Source organism: Sorex fumeus, unplaced genomic scaffold, assembly GCF_029834395.1.
Source record: "Sorex fumeus unplaced genomic scaffold, SorFum_2.1 ptg000149l, whole genome shotgun sequence".
Lineage (NCBI taxonomy): Eukaryota > Metazoa > Chordata > Mammalia > Eulipotyphla > Soricidae > Sorex > Sorex fumeus.
The window spans coordinates 5,230,440-5,245,168 of NW_026606206.1; the positions used below are offsets into that span (position 1 = coordinate 5,230,440).

Below are 14,729 nucleotides of genomic sequence, written 5' to 3' on the forward strand. Positions count from 1 at the left end.
ATTCCTGCCCACAGATGTTCGAAATCGTCTGGTGGACAATGGGTAGGTAGAAAGAGGTCAGGGGCAGCCTGGCACAACGTGTCCAGTGGTCACCCACTCGGGTATTTTCGGCAGACTCTCCTCAGGGCAGACTCACCATATCTTTGCTGGTCAAAGCTTTGGGATCGTGGATATTATTTTTCAGTAAGTTGCAGGCAGACAGCATCTTTTCACTTAATTCATACCTAAAAGGGAGGAGGGGATTAAAAAAAAAGAGAGAAAGAGAGAGTTCATGATTAGCACCCCCCAAATAGAATATTTAAAACATAGAAAAACTCTAATTGCTTTCTTTCTTTCTTTTTTTTTTTTTTTTATCTTTTTGGGTCACACCCGGCGAAGCACAGGGGTTACTCCTGGCTCATGCACTCAGGAATTACTCCTGGCGGTGCTCGGGGGACCATATGGGATGCTGGCAGTCGAACCCAGGTCGGCCATGTGCAAGGCAGACGCCCTGTCCGCTGTGCTATCGCTCCAGCCCCCAGACTCCAATTGCTTTAAAAGACAAGCAGCCTCAGGCTGAGCTTGCCAGGTTGGGGTGAATTACATGCTTGGAGAACCCCCAGACATCTGAGTCCTGATGCCATCAAAGCATGCCCATGGCTCCAGCCAGGGATGAGGTCTTTTCATGAAGCTTTGGCTTGAATGACTTTTTTTTTGGGGGGGGGGCGGGGGTTTACTCCTGGCTCTGCCTTAGGGGTCACTCCTGGAGGGGCTCAGGGGATCAAATCCGCGTTGGCTGCGTGCAAGGCAAACACCCTATTGCTATTGTTATGGCTCCGGCCCCGGCTTTCAGGATATTTTGCAATAATATTTGAAGACTTTTTAGGGGGTCTCATCCCCCAAAAAACATTGCTGATTTTTCTTTTTTGGGGGGCAGACTCCCAAGTGGTACTTAGGGGACACTTCCCTGTGATACCTGACCGATCAATGCTTGGTGCTACTGTGGCCCTGCAGTGTCGGGGACCACCTAGACCATACCTGGCAGTGCTCAGGGGGCTACACGCTGGGGATGAGCTCCATCAGGCATGTGCCCTAACCCCCAGACTCTCTTTCCGGCCCCTGAGTTTAAAAACTGTTTTTACTCTTCAGAGACCGAAGCAGTCTGAATTGCCACCAACTTGCTGGCCAGTAATTCATGAGTCTGAACTGACATTTTCTAACTCAGGAAGTGTCTGCTTAATTCACATGAACATACAAATTTGAACGTCAGATGACACATGGTATTTACATTTTCTCAGAATAAAGCTGCTTGGAAAAAAGAAATACAAGATTTTGAGGCATTTGAAAAGATTTGAATGAGACATTAAAAACACCTGTGCTAATGCAATTAAGCTTCTATTTGCCAAATTAAATAGAGCTAGGTGATTATTTAAGAAACAGAAATGTTCTGTTTATACTTGAAACTGTGACAAACCATGATAAAATTTTCATCTGTTCTACCCTCTCTTATTTTATAAACACTGACCCCATTTTAAGGTTTATTTTCTAGCCAACTAGAATACTTACCTGATACTTTATTTGCAAATTATTTTTCTGTTTGTTTTGGGGCCATACTTGGCAGTGCTCAGGGCTTACTCCTGGCTCTGTGCTCAGTACTCCTGGCTCTGTGCTCAGGGATCATTCCTGGTGGTGTTCAGGGGACCACAAGGAATTGAACCCAGGTTGGCTTCATGCAAGAGAAGAGCCTTACCCACTTTTCTATTTCTCTGGCCACAGCAAGTAAATTCACGTGGAGCTGCCTATCACTCATTAAGCAACACAGTGTCAACATACAGTGGAACACAGTGCATCCTTTTTATAATAAACATCATCTTTTAAAGTAAAATGTCTGTTTCTCTCAGTGATCCCTAAGTACAGGATGACACCTGTACCAAGAGAAAGGGCTAGTGTTAAAATAGGAAACCTTAAATGTCCCGGTCACAAAAATTTCTAGCATGTCTTAAATATGAAGTAAATCTAAGGAAATGAATGAATAGAAATATTAATATAAGGCGAACAATGGAGACTCAAGTGGTGCTTATTGGATTCTGCGGATGGTGGCCCCACAGATCAAATCTGACAGCACGTGGCTAAAGAAACTGAACCCAGAGGTGACCAGGTCATGAGCCTTTCTCTCTGGCACCTCATGCACTTGTGTTTCTTAGTCCCAGGACCGGATGTCCCCACCTCCGAGACACGGTCAAATCAAGCATCCTTTGGAGTGATGGAGCAAACAGACACAACTAAAAATATCCTAAACGGTGACTCTATTTCCAAAACACATTCAACGAAGGAGGGGAGGGGAGGGGTGGGGGGGGAGGGTACCACACCTCTCTCTGATTTCCACCTTCTCAGGTTCACATTCGTGAACCTGCACTTCATCTTCCGCCCTGGCGGACTTGAAACCTTCCACCGTAACGCCATGGTGCCCTTCCGCCTCTCCCCGAATGTCTTCGTCCTCCGCTTCCTCCTCCTCTTCCACAGGAGGAGACTCGAGGACACCAGACTCGTCATCCGACTCGGAAGAAGAGCTTTCCTCTGAGCTGGACTCATCACTGGAAGTTGTTTCATACCTAGGTGGCAATTGGGATTTCAGGAGATGCAAAGGTGTGCCCGGAAAGACCCAGTGACAGAAATTTCTACCCAGGTAAAGCTGCCGTCTCCAGAAGTTCCACCAGTGTTCAAGTAAGATCTGTTGAAACACCTGGTGGTTCCGAATGGGTTCTGACTTCAGAAAGGCATCTGGGGTGGCCAACTGGTATCATATGCCATTGGCAAGAGGGGGAAAAAAAAAACAACGAAGGCATTCTCAGGGTTAGATTGAGAGGAAAAACTTACTCAGGGTTAAAAATGAGAGGAAAATCTTATTTTATGAAAACTGGGTTTACAGTTACTCATTTTTCGGCTCCATTCTTCCTCTCATGCACCATTATTTCCCAGGGAGTCAAAGTGAGCAGATTATTTAAGTAAGCATAGTTCGTCTGGTATGTATCCTCTAAAACTGCCTTCACCCCACTGACTCACAGAATTGCAAAAGTTTGATAAATGCCACCAGTAGGTTCAATCTTTGTGGGATAGTTGACTCTTTATCTTACTTTTGAGGGTGGCAGGGGGTGCGTAGCTGACAGTACTCAGGGCTTCCTCCTGGCGGGACTCAGGGGACCATAGATGCCAGGGACTGAACACAGGTCAGCTGCGTGCAAGGCAAGTGTACTCTCCCCTGTACTAGGGCTTCATTACCCCTGATTCTTTCTAGTATTTTAACTCACTCTGTTCTACTGCTCTCTTCTCCATTAAACAATTAATTGACTTGGTTTTAGGGGGACAAACGGGCTTACCTACTGATTTGGGTCAATTGGAAGAGAAGGAATAGACAGCTACTGAATATCCTATTTAGAAAGAGGAAATGGGTGGCAAGACTGGGTTAGTCTTCCAGAGAAAGAGCCTACAAGGTTGTGTGGAAACAGGAAGAGCTAACGGAATGGCCCGTGGGAAGGAGAGGATGACTGTCCTTGCTCCTGGAGCCGGGCTCCCGTCTCTTTCTTGATTCTGAGTTCTGAGGTAAGAAAGCACCAGTTGTCCACCAGGAAATCTGCTGCCTGCTGCTGCTTTGGTTGAAGACTATTTTTTTTTTTTTCAGATCAGAAGAAGAGAGAAGATGTAAATCACTTAGCTCCATCAGGTGTCCGTTAAAGAATGCCAGATCCTTTAAAGACAGCAGGAAGAGAGGAGAAGCCCAAAGCACCTTTCTGAGGAGAGACTCTTCTGTCGCTGAGATATGGCAGCGTTCCAGAGTGGGCACCTTGGAATGGGACGTGAGTAGCAGGAGGCAAAGGAGACAGACAGATTGTGTACGAACCACCGTCTTTCCTTACCCTCCATTGATGCCAACAAACTGGAGATTCTTTTTCGCTCCATTAGAGTCCTTGATGCCATCTTTCTTCTTCATGATGGACTTCAGTGTACTTTCGCTATTTGTACATGCTGCGAAAAAGCCAAGGGAGGGGACCAAAATGAGCACAATTCATATACTTGAGTTAGACAAAGGCATGTGGGTCCCGGGGCTGAGATCTCCAAGCCTGCTCGGATCGGGGCTGAGCATCCCCACCTAGATCCTCCATATTCCAGTCGCAGGGGTCACACCCACCAACTGGCCCCCTGGTGCCGTGTAATCCCATCAACGGCCAAGACCCAGAGACTATAAAACCCAGCTCCCGGAAGTGACCTCTTATTATCTCATTCCTACTTTGGACAACCTGGCAGGCTACCGAAAGTAACCTGCCTACACGGCAGAGTCTGGCGTATCCAATATGCCAACTACCAGTAACAATGATAGGTCTCATTCTCCTAACCCTGAAAGAGCCTTGAATATGGCACTTTTTAAAAAATCTCAGGGCTAGGATGAAGGAGACGTTACTAGGGCCTGCTCGAGGCAATCGATGAACAACAGGATGGTCGTGATCGAGTTATAAAGTGTAATCTGTGCATATACTGATTCTTTCCCCTCACTTATATAAATATAAGTCTTGGCTACTTAGGAGAAACTTGCACAAAATGCAATGGAAACCTGTGAGCATACCAAACTAGTAACTCAAAGTTCCATTCTTCATGTTCTTAATGGGAAAAAAGGCCCTTGGTGCTCTCAGACATAACAAAAGCAATGACTTCTAGCACTTTTATCAGGCTTGTACTGTTTACAAAATGATGTCGTGTCTCATTTGACCCTCAAAAATTCACTTGGGCACTACGATAAGGATTATTCTTTTTCTTCGATTGAGATAACCTGAAGAAAAAAAAAAAAAGGTCTGCGTCCCTGACTACAAAAGAGTGAAAGGCTGTCCAAAAATTCTACATTAGGGGCTGGAGCGATTGCACAGTGGGTAGGGTGTTTGCCTTGCATGCGGCTGACCTGGGTTTGATTCCCAGCATCACATATGGTCCCCTGAGTACTGCCAGGAGTAATTCCTGAGTGCAGAGTCAGGAGTAATCCTTGTGTATTGCTGGGTGTGACACAAAAAGAAAAAAAAAAGTTTTTTTTCTCTCTCAATGTACAAAATCCAATGAACTTTTCTTTAAGGGGCTGGGGGTGGCACATAATTCTTTAGCAATCTGAATTTAAGGCTATTCGAGGTCTTCCTGCCAAACTGGTTATCACTGGTTTCCCCCGCCCCAGGGCAAATGCCCAAGGCACACACTGTCCCAGGTGGGTGTCTGATGGGGCCAGAGTCCTGACTTGTGGACGGTGAGGGAGAACAGTTACCGTAGAGGCCAGTGGCGATCTGGTCGTCAGTCAGGTTCACGGGACACAGCGGACTTTCCTGTGAGGTTAAGGTCCTCTGGTCACTGACAGACCTTCCTTCTGGGGTCCCCATCTCCTCCAAATGCTGGGGGTTTGATGATGAAGACTGAAGAACTCCACACTTGCAGACACGCAGCATGTTGTTGGCTGCCAGGAAGGAGGGAACACACATGAGCGGGTGAGGCAAAGGCCAACCTGGAAGGGATGAGCTGTTTTCCGAGGAGTCTGGCTCCTTTTTCTATTCCCAAGTGCTTACCTGTCTCTTCACATACACGGCCCTGGATCCCAAACTCACGCCCGCCCTCGATCCCAAACTGGCCCCCAGCAGAGCCAGCTCCGCCCGAACTCAGCATCCTGAGCCCGTAGCCCTTCCTCAGCTCTCCCTGGCCTTCTGCCCGTCCTGGCCCTACGCTGTTTCCTTCTCACCCACTGCTGGACAGGAGGGCTCCCACCCTGCACAGACCTTCTGTTCCCCTCGCCCCAGGAGGCCCCTAACTGCTCAGGAAACCTGGACCACACTGTAGACCACCTGGGTGTCCAGATCCCCGTGCCCCACCCCACCTCCCGCTCTGCTGTGCTCCTCTGGGGACGGGCCCAGCAGCTACAAGATGGAGCCAGCCCGGGTACGAGTGCCAGCCCGGGTACGAGTCGGGGGTCTTTCACCTTCCTGGCAGCAGGCTTTTTCCCCCCATTTTTGCTTTTGGGGTCACACCCAGTGATGCACAGGGGTTACTGCTGGCTCTGCACTCAGGAGTTACTCCTGGCAGTGCTCAGGGGACCATATGGGATGCTGGGAATCGAACCCGGGTTGGCCGCATGCAAGGCAAGCGCCCTACCCGCTGTGCTATGGTTCCAACCCCATGGCAGCGGGCTTTAAGTGAGCTCTTCTACCCCGACGGGTCCTTCTCCCCCACCTTCACTCCCTCTCCCGAGCCATCACTGGTCCCTCGAACTAAAAATGATGGTTCTTTCTCCTCACAGCCCACTCTCTTGCCCTCGGGGAGGGACTTAATGACCGCTGTGACCGTCTTAGTGTGCAAAAGTCCGAGTACTGGACCATTCTAATGGGATTTGTTCTTCTTCACTGCATCTTCTAGACTGCTTTTCCATCTACTTTATCTCACCCAATCGTTGTCACATCCAAAAGGAATTCTTTATTATCACCATTTTATGTGTGTGTGTGTGTGTGTGTGTGTGTGTCTACTACCTCCTATACCACACATAAAAAAATTATCTAAGTCTATCCAGGGTAATGTCACATGGCAGGAATCTGATCACAACTTTCTTCTTTAAGAAATTTTTTATTTTTTAATTTTTAAAAAATTTTTAGGGTTTCGGGCTACACGTGACTTAGCTCAGGGCTTACTCCTGGCTCTGCACTCAGGGATCACTCCTGGTGGGCTTGGGGGACAATGCAGTGATTGAACCCAGGCAAGGCAAGTGCCCTCCCTGCTGTACTGTGGCTCTGGCCCCTAGAACTTCCTTTTTTTAATTTATTTTTTGCTTTTCTTGGGTCATACCCGGCGATGCACAGGGGTTCCTCCTAGCTCTGCACTCAGGAGTTACTCCTGGTGGTGCTCAGGGGACCAGATGGGATGCTGGGAATCGAACCCGGGTCAGCCGTGTGCAAGGCAGACGCTCTGCCTGCTATGCTATCGCTCCAGCCCCTAGAACTTCCTTTTAAAATAAAGCTTGGGTAGCTTTGCAGAGAGCTGGGCAGAATGCCTGCTTTGTAGGCAGAAGTCTGGGAGCTGGGTCCCCAGCGCCAGTGTCTGGGATCCGTGGTGCTCCGATAAAGCGTGTGGCACTTAGCAAGCACTGAAACTCAAGGAAACGGGGCAGCCCCGGCCACTGATCGCGGTGACAACAGAATGAGAAGGGAAGGGGAAAAGTGAAAAACCCTCATGTCTGAAGCGTCTTAATCAGTGGTTCCGCCTGGTGAACTCACCCTTCCTGGACCTGGGACCTGGCCTTGCAAACCACTGCCTTGCAGGCTTCAGAGGCCCACAGTCACCGATGGCACTGATGTTGTTCTTGTAGGGCCACGGGAGGTGGTGGCCTGTGGCGATGCCCAGGGCAGGCTCAGGGGTAGGGGGATTTTCCTCGCAGTACTGGGCAGCAAATCTGGACTGCCTGCAGGCAAGCATGAGTTCTAGCCTTGGGCAGCCTCAGGATAGGAACCCACCCGACTGACTGTAGAAGTAAAAAGAATGATGCCGGAACCCTCAATGCCACCATTCACAGAATTATCTAGGGGGCATGCACGTGCCTGAGTTTGGTTCCTGGCACCCCAGGGTGCCCTGAGCATTGCCAGTTGCAGTCCTGAAGCCCCCTTCCCACCTCCCCGCACCCCCTGGCACTGCAGGGCCCGAGCAGTATCACAGCCTCTGGCCCTTGTCTGAATTGATGGCCCAACTGGAGGACAATAACCAGTGGGGCCATTGGACCTCCTGACCACTAACTGAGAGCCCCCTGACCCTCCCTTCCAAAACAAAACAAAACAATACAAGAAATATGTATGCTGTGTGCTAAAATGCAAATTCTAAGCATTAGCCAGACGGTCACTCCATGGGTCTGGAGGGGGCCAGGTGCCAGCACTTCTGACTTTCGGCTGACCATCCTCAAAAGACTTTGATGCTTTGAGGTCTGGTTTGGAAACTACTGGTTTCACACACCGCCACTCTAATAAAAAAGGGTGGAGGGAGGCAAAATGTTCCAAGTTAGACTTTGGAGTTCATCTAAATTTTCATTCTCATCCAGCCACGCTGAGAATTCTGCAGGCTAGGTAGTTTCGGCGACTTGCCTGGGGACACAGAGCTGGACGGGAACCAACGCTTTTGAATTCCGTGAACATCCTCTAGTGCTCTCGTTGCCAAAAGTGCGCGTCCTCCTTCAGCTGTGCAGGTGCCTTTGGCAGGAGCCCCAGGGGGCTGACTGCTGACGAAACCACCGCCCTCTTCTGTGCTGAAAGCTGCCTTCCCTTAATACTTAATGCCTCATCGTCTGCTGTGTCTGTCCCCCAAGAGTACAGCACATTCGGATGGTCTTGTGTCATTCTAAGCAAAGTAAACAAGGCACTGATCATCATTTATCGATGAAGAGGGCAACACCCTTCGGCTACACGTGACTTAGCTCAGGGCTTACTCCTGGCTCTGCACTCAGGGATCACTCCTGGTGGGCTTGAGGGACAATGCAGTGATTGAACCCAGGCAAGGCAAGTGCCCTCCCTGCTGTACTGTGGCTCTGGCCCCTAGAACTTCCTTTTTTTAATTTATTTTTTGCTTTTTTTGGGTCATACCCGGCGATGCACAGGGGTTCCTCCTAGCTCTGCACTCAGGAGTTACTCCTGGTGGTGCTCAGGGGACCAGATGGGATGCTGGGAATCGAACCTGGGTCAGCTGGCAACACCCTCTTCATCGATAACACCCAGAACATCTCAGGAGTTAATTTCTGAGTGCGGGAACTCTTGTTCTAGAGAAACACTTTTGCTATGCATTTTCCTTCTTCAGAACCAACAATGGAGCTGGTGAGATAGTAGAGGGGACAGGCACTTGCCTTGCAGGTGGCAAACCTTGGTTTCCTCTCTGGCACCACATATGGTCCCTCAGTAGTGCCAGGAGTGACCTCTGAGCAATCAGGAAAAAAAAAAGTAAATAAAGGGAAAATGTTTTCTTCTATAAGGGTCCAAAAAGCAGTGTGCAAAGGGCTGAGGCTGAGTTTGACAGCTGACCCCCAGGGACAGACAACATGGAGGTGCCAAGGACCAGTCACGGGGACTGGGAGATACAAGGATAACAGAGAGAGGCCCGTGGACACGAAAGGCTGCAGGGTGCCCACCCGTTAGTCCCGAGCTAGCTTCCCAGACCCCCTTTGTCATTACTTATTTTTGGGGGGTCTACCTCAGAGGTGCTAGGGGCTAGTGCCATGCAGTACTTGGTCCAGCAGTTCTGGGGTCCTGTGATGTGGTGCTGTTCTGGCCCCACAGCCTGGCACACCTGGTGGTGTTTGGTGGGTCCCGTGCAGTGCTGGAGCTCGAACTCAGGACCTTGAGCATGCCAGTCACGCATACCAGCACTGCGGGCCAGCTCTCTTGCCCTGCTATCGTTCTTGGTCAAAATAAATGAAAATCATTTAAAAAATATTTAGGCACGGTGGTTTACAAAGCTGTCAGTAACAGTGTTGGCATGCAGAATTCCTTTTGAAACAACTACTTTTAGGGGACAGAGAGATAGTACAAAGCTCTCAAGGCTCACAGAGCCAGAAGTAACCCCTGAGCAAAAAGCCGGAAGCTAGCCTTTGCCCATCCCCTTCAACCCCAAGACTGTCACTGTCACTGTCCTCCCGTTGTTCATGATTTGCTCGAGTAGGCCCAGTAACATTGTGAGACTTGTTGTTACTGTGTCTGGAATATCGAATATGTCACGGGTAGCTTGCCAGGCTTTGCCATGCGGGCGAGATACTCTCGGTAGTTGGCCGGGCTCTCCAAGAGGGGCGGAGGAATCGAACTTGGGTCGGTCGCGTGCAAGGCAAACCCCCTACCCGCTGTGCTATCGCTCCAGCCCAAGACTACACTTTAAAAACTGAAGTCTGGCTTATATACAATAAAACCAGATCCAGCTTAAGAGTCAAGTCTGGTGAATTTTGGTAAATGGAGACGTCCATGTAATCTCCCTTATTAGATACAAAACACATCTAATGGGAAGCCCATAAATCCCTTTTCCTGCCCTTTTCCTGACAGTCTCTCCAGGGGGACGCAACCACTTTGCACCTTGCCTGTTCTGCAAACTGGGGTTGGTGGGAGGAGGTGGGAGGTCTGCCGGGGGTGGGGTGTTTCATATGCGTTATTCGTTGCTGTGTTCATAAACTGGGGTTTTTCACATGCAAAGCATGCACTCTGCCCCTGAGTTAATCCCTGGTCCCATAAACTGGGACTTTCAGGGAGTACTGCCTCACACGGGCACTTAAGGGGCCTTTAGCACGGAGATGGACAGAGCTCTCTTCCCTGAGGAAGATGAACTGCCCCACTCCACCTACTCTTGGCTCTTTCAGTGTGTGGAAGTGACTGAATCACTTCTATCCCTGTCCCCTTCTTTACTAGACTCTCCTGCATGCAGGGAATGTCAGCATCATTCCCAGTGCTTCTACCCGGCCTCTCTTTAAGGCCTGGACTCAACGATGCGCCCACTGATTCCACTCCTCTTGAAGAACGAGCTCCCCTCACCAAATAAAGGGTGTTGGGAGGATCCTCCCAGGATGGGAGAGGCATGCTGAAAGTAGACTATAGACCAAACATGATTGCCACTCAATGCCTCTTTTGCAGACCACAACACCCAAAAGGAGAGAGAGAACAAAAGGGAATGCCCTGCCACAGAGGCAGGGTGGGATGGGGGGATGGGGGGTGGGAGGGATCCGTGGTGGTGGGAAATGGGCACTGGTGGAGGGATGGGAACTCGATCATTGTATAACTGAAACCCAAGCACAAAACTTTGTAAGTCTACAAAGACTTACCCTTAAGGTGTAAGTCTTTGCACCTCACGGTGTCTCACTAATAAAAATTAAAAAGAAAGAAAGAAAGAAAGAAAGAAAGAGAGAAAGAAAGAGCTCCCAGACCAAAATATGTCCAGCCCTGATTTCTGAGTTTCCCGAGTCTCCACCAGGAGGGCGTAGGTCCATCCAGCCCACCTGGCCATGCAGCGTTACTCCTACACACAGTGCCCTCAGTGCCAGGCCCCAGAAAACCTTCCGTGTGTATCTGCAGTTTCACTGATAGTCACGGGGCTTTTGCTGCACTCACTGGCAAGGCAAAGTCCGCTTAGTGTTCGTGTTAGAAAGTTCTCTACTTTCCTGAAACCAGAGGGACTGTGTTGGTCTCCTTTTTTTGCCCCCAAAAGTTTTTCAGACGGCGCTGCAAGGGGCTGGTCTTGAGTGGCTCATGCATAATGGCCTGAACATCAGAAAGACCCTTTGTGGTGAGAAAGGACATTTGGGCAGATGTATGCACTAGTGACCACTGGGTCAAGTAGCACAGGTACAGCCACGAAGGCAAAGTCAGCTCACCCACAGAACTAAGATCAGCCCTGCTGCCCCTCAGATGGCCTGACGTGGGGCAGGGGGTTCCATTTCTTAAGTAAGGATGTGGGGCTGATGTCTTGTGGCTGGGGTCCACCGGGGCCACACTTCATAGCACCGTGAGGACGGGGCCACATGGTGTCAGAGACTGAACTCATGACCTTGGATACAAGTGCTCTGCTGCTTCAGACCCTGGAGTGTATCATTTGAAAGTGCAATGAGGGAAATAGCACAGAAGAAAGGGTGCTTGCCCTGCATGACTCAGGATTGATCCCCAGCATCCCATATAGTCCTCCGAGCCTGCCAGGAGTGATCCCTGAATGCAGAGCTAGGAAAAAGCCTGTTGGGTGTGACCAAAAAAAAAAAAAATACAGTGAACTGCGGCCAGAAATATAGTACAGTGGGTACTTGCATGCAATGATGATTTGATTCATGGTTCAATTCCTTTCACCACATATGGTCCCCTGAGCCCACCAGGAGTAATCCGTGAGCACAGGGCCAGGAGGAAGCCCTGAACACCGCTGGTGTGGCCACAAAACCAAAACCAAAAAACTACAATGAACTGCAGAAGTGCTTAAGTACCAGTGGTATTTTCTGTTTGTTTGCTTACAAGCTCCTTTCAGTGATCTTTCTATGTAGACAGTGATTACTGAATTTAAATGAATCAATATAAAATCTGACTTCTGCAAATAAGAGCTTATGCTTTTCTCTGGTGGTTTAAATCTGTCAACCCGGACCACGTGAATTCTTAGGAATGAGTGTGAACCACTAGCAGTAGAAATTCACGGGCAACAGTGAATGGGAGATTAGCAATCACAGAGCACCTGCAGAATCCTGGCACCTGGGTCAAGGGAGCAAAGCTTCCACCAGGAGGAACTGTGGGGAGAGGAGATGGAGATGGGGGGCAGGGGAGTGGGTCACTCCCATGGTAACTGCAAAATCTTTGGTTGTTAAGAGTGGCCTTAACACCAATCATGCATGGCCTCATTTTATGACTTGATCGTATTAGTGAGGTCAGAGGCCGCAAGTGACAGAGAAATCATAGGACTAGAGAAAACACGACTATCTTTGAAATGTTAATTCTAGTTCTGAGGCACACTTAGCATGTAATGTATGGATAATCCGAGAAAGTGAACTATACTGAAAACCAACAAAATAGAAACCCACACTTTTATCTATTTTTTGCATTTTGGGTCACACCCAGCGATGCACAGGGGTTACTCCTGGCCCTGCATTCAGGAATTACTCCTGGTGGTGCTCGGGGGACTATATGGGATGCTGGGAATCGAACCCGGGTCAGCTACGTGCAAGGCAAACGCCCTACCCGCAGTGCTATCGCTCCAGCCCTAAAATCCCACACTTTTGTCAGTTTAAGGCAAAAGCAAACAGTTTTGTAAGAAAGGTAATTGAATGAAAAATAGAGTTGAATAAGATTTTGAAGAGATTTCGATTTCAATTTCAAACTCTGTGGCACTTATCTACCTAGACGAGCGTTGGTGTTATCTAGAAATGTGTCTCCCTACATTATGAGAAATCTGATTGCCAAAATGTGTTCAAATGGATCCTTTTTTTGGGTCACACCTGGCAATGCTCAGGGCTTACCCCTGGCTCGGCACTCAGGAATCACTCCTGGCAGTGCTCCGGGGGCCATATAAGACGCTGAGGATCAAACCTGGGTCAGCTGTATGCAAGGAAACTTGCCTTAACCACTACACAATCCTCCGGCCCCTCAGAAGGAGTTTTAAAAATTGCTCTGTTCACATGTTCCAATTGGACTGATCAAATAAAATGCTTTCTGAAAATGCACTATAAACAACGCGGTCAACTAATTAACAACGTTACTGTGCTAAATTTTCTGTCAGTCACCCTGATTTGATATTTTTTCTATTACTGTGTTTTCTAAATATGTTGGGGGCGGGGGGTTCATGACAGAACCAGGTCTCAAACCAAGGACCTTGTACAAGCAAGGCATGTGCTCTGACACTTGAACCACGTGCCTGGATCCTTGGCTGTTTTTAAAGGAATATTTATCAAGCTTATTTTTCAAAGTGGTAGGAGGGGCTGAGAAGATGGTTCAAAGGGGTAGAGCACATGCACTGCAGGAGGGAGTCCCGGGTTCAATCCCAGGTCCCCTGAGTGCCATTAAATGTGCCTCTGCCATCCTACCCCAGGAGAAGACCAATTTCTGGTTTATTATGTGAAAATACCCAGACCACTCAACTGTTTGTGTATTTTCTCAAAGTACAGCTAAAAATTCAAAGGAATCTAAAACAATACTTTGTTTTTCCTTCAGGAAAAAAGGGCTTGAGTATGAATCACCCCAAATTCTGGTTTCGGGAATAGACAGTAGAAACCATTCATAAAGAAATGCCTTTTTTGGGGGGGATAGTTTCTTTTTAAAAAAAAAATTGGGAGTGGGGTGAGGACTGCATGTGGTTTTGATGGAGGCGGGAGAATTCCCTTCCTGTTCCAAGAATCACCCCTCAGAACTCTCTGAGTGCCAATAATACATGGTGGCCACCGTGTTAACAGAATCTTGAGATCAAAAGTTAAACAGTCAAGCCCCGCCTCCCATTCTCGGGCGATTTTAAAATCCTCCTGGGAACCCATTAAACAGATATGACAAATGTGTCTAAAAGTAGACACTCGGAAATCAAAACGCCGTGTGGATACACGATTGAGCAGATTCTCTCTCACCACAACCCCGCCCACATTTAATTATACAAGATCCCCAGCCCTGACCTAGAAAACTCACTTTGACAGGCTGTATTAACCAAGGTTGGGTGAAGAAGTGCCTTGTGATTTTCCAGATGCATCTAGCCCCCCCCCCAAACCCTTCTTCTCCCTAGGCTCAGAGCACGCTGAACTCTCGCACTGCGTTTGGCATCTTATTTGGTGTTGAGCAAATACCAGCACAGGCTATTCCCACTCATATTTCTGACACCCATGTTTGATTTTTCAAAGGCACTGTAAGTCCTGTGAGACATACTTCCCTTAAGATCTCCCCTTGTTACAACACCCCCGAGGCCTATGTAGAGTGACCCCTCAGTGCGTAGCTATCAACGGACCGGCGCAGAGCAAGGGGTGGCAGCCAACGAGAGAAGTCATGAAAGGCTTGCTGTTAGGAGGAAAAATAAGCAGTGGTAACCACTGTCCGGTATCCAGAATAACCTCTGTCATTAGAGACTGGACCCGGGGCGTTTTGAAAATGACTCATCGGCTGGCGGCCTTAGCTAGAGACAAGCAAGCAGCTTATCTTGGGCTGAATGGGTCCGAGCCAACACCCTCTCCCACAGTGCACATGCATCTCACTCAGACCTAGTTCAAAAGATGAAGGTTTTTC

The 14,729-nt window shown here is 48.7% G+C and overlaps 1 protein-coding gene across 3 annotated transcripts in view; it reads right to left on the minus strand.

Moving 5' to 3' along the window:
* KANK1 (KN motif and ankyrin repeat domains 1) overlaps positions 1-14,729 on the minus strand; it is a 251,644-nt gene that overhangs the window by 12,648 nt on the left and 224,267 nt on the right. For 2 of the 3 annotated variants that reach the window (XM_056106908.1, XM_056106910.1), the window contains 4 exons: positions 5,279-5,464; positions 3,894-4,002; positions 2,349-2,591; positions 137-224 (listed from right to left, as the gene is read on the minus strand). In XM_056106908.1, the coding sequence (XP_055962883.1) occupies positions 137-224; positions 2,349-2,591; positions 3,894-4,002; positions 5,279-5,464 (626 nt within the window). The remainder of the gene's footprint in view (positions 1-136; positions 225-2,348; positions 2,592-3,893; positions 4,003-5,278; positions 5,465-14,729) is intronic. The other variant, XM_056106909.1, reaches the window with a different exon arrangement.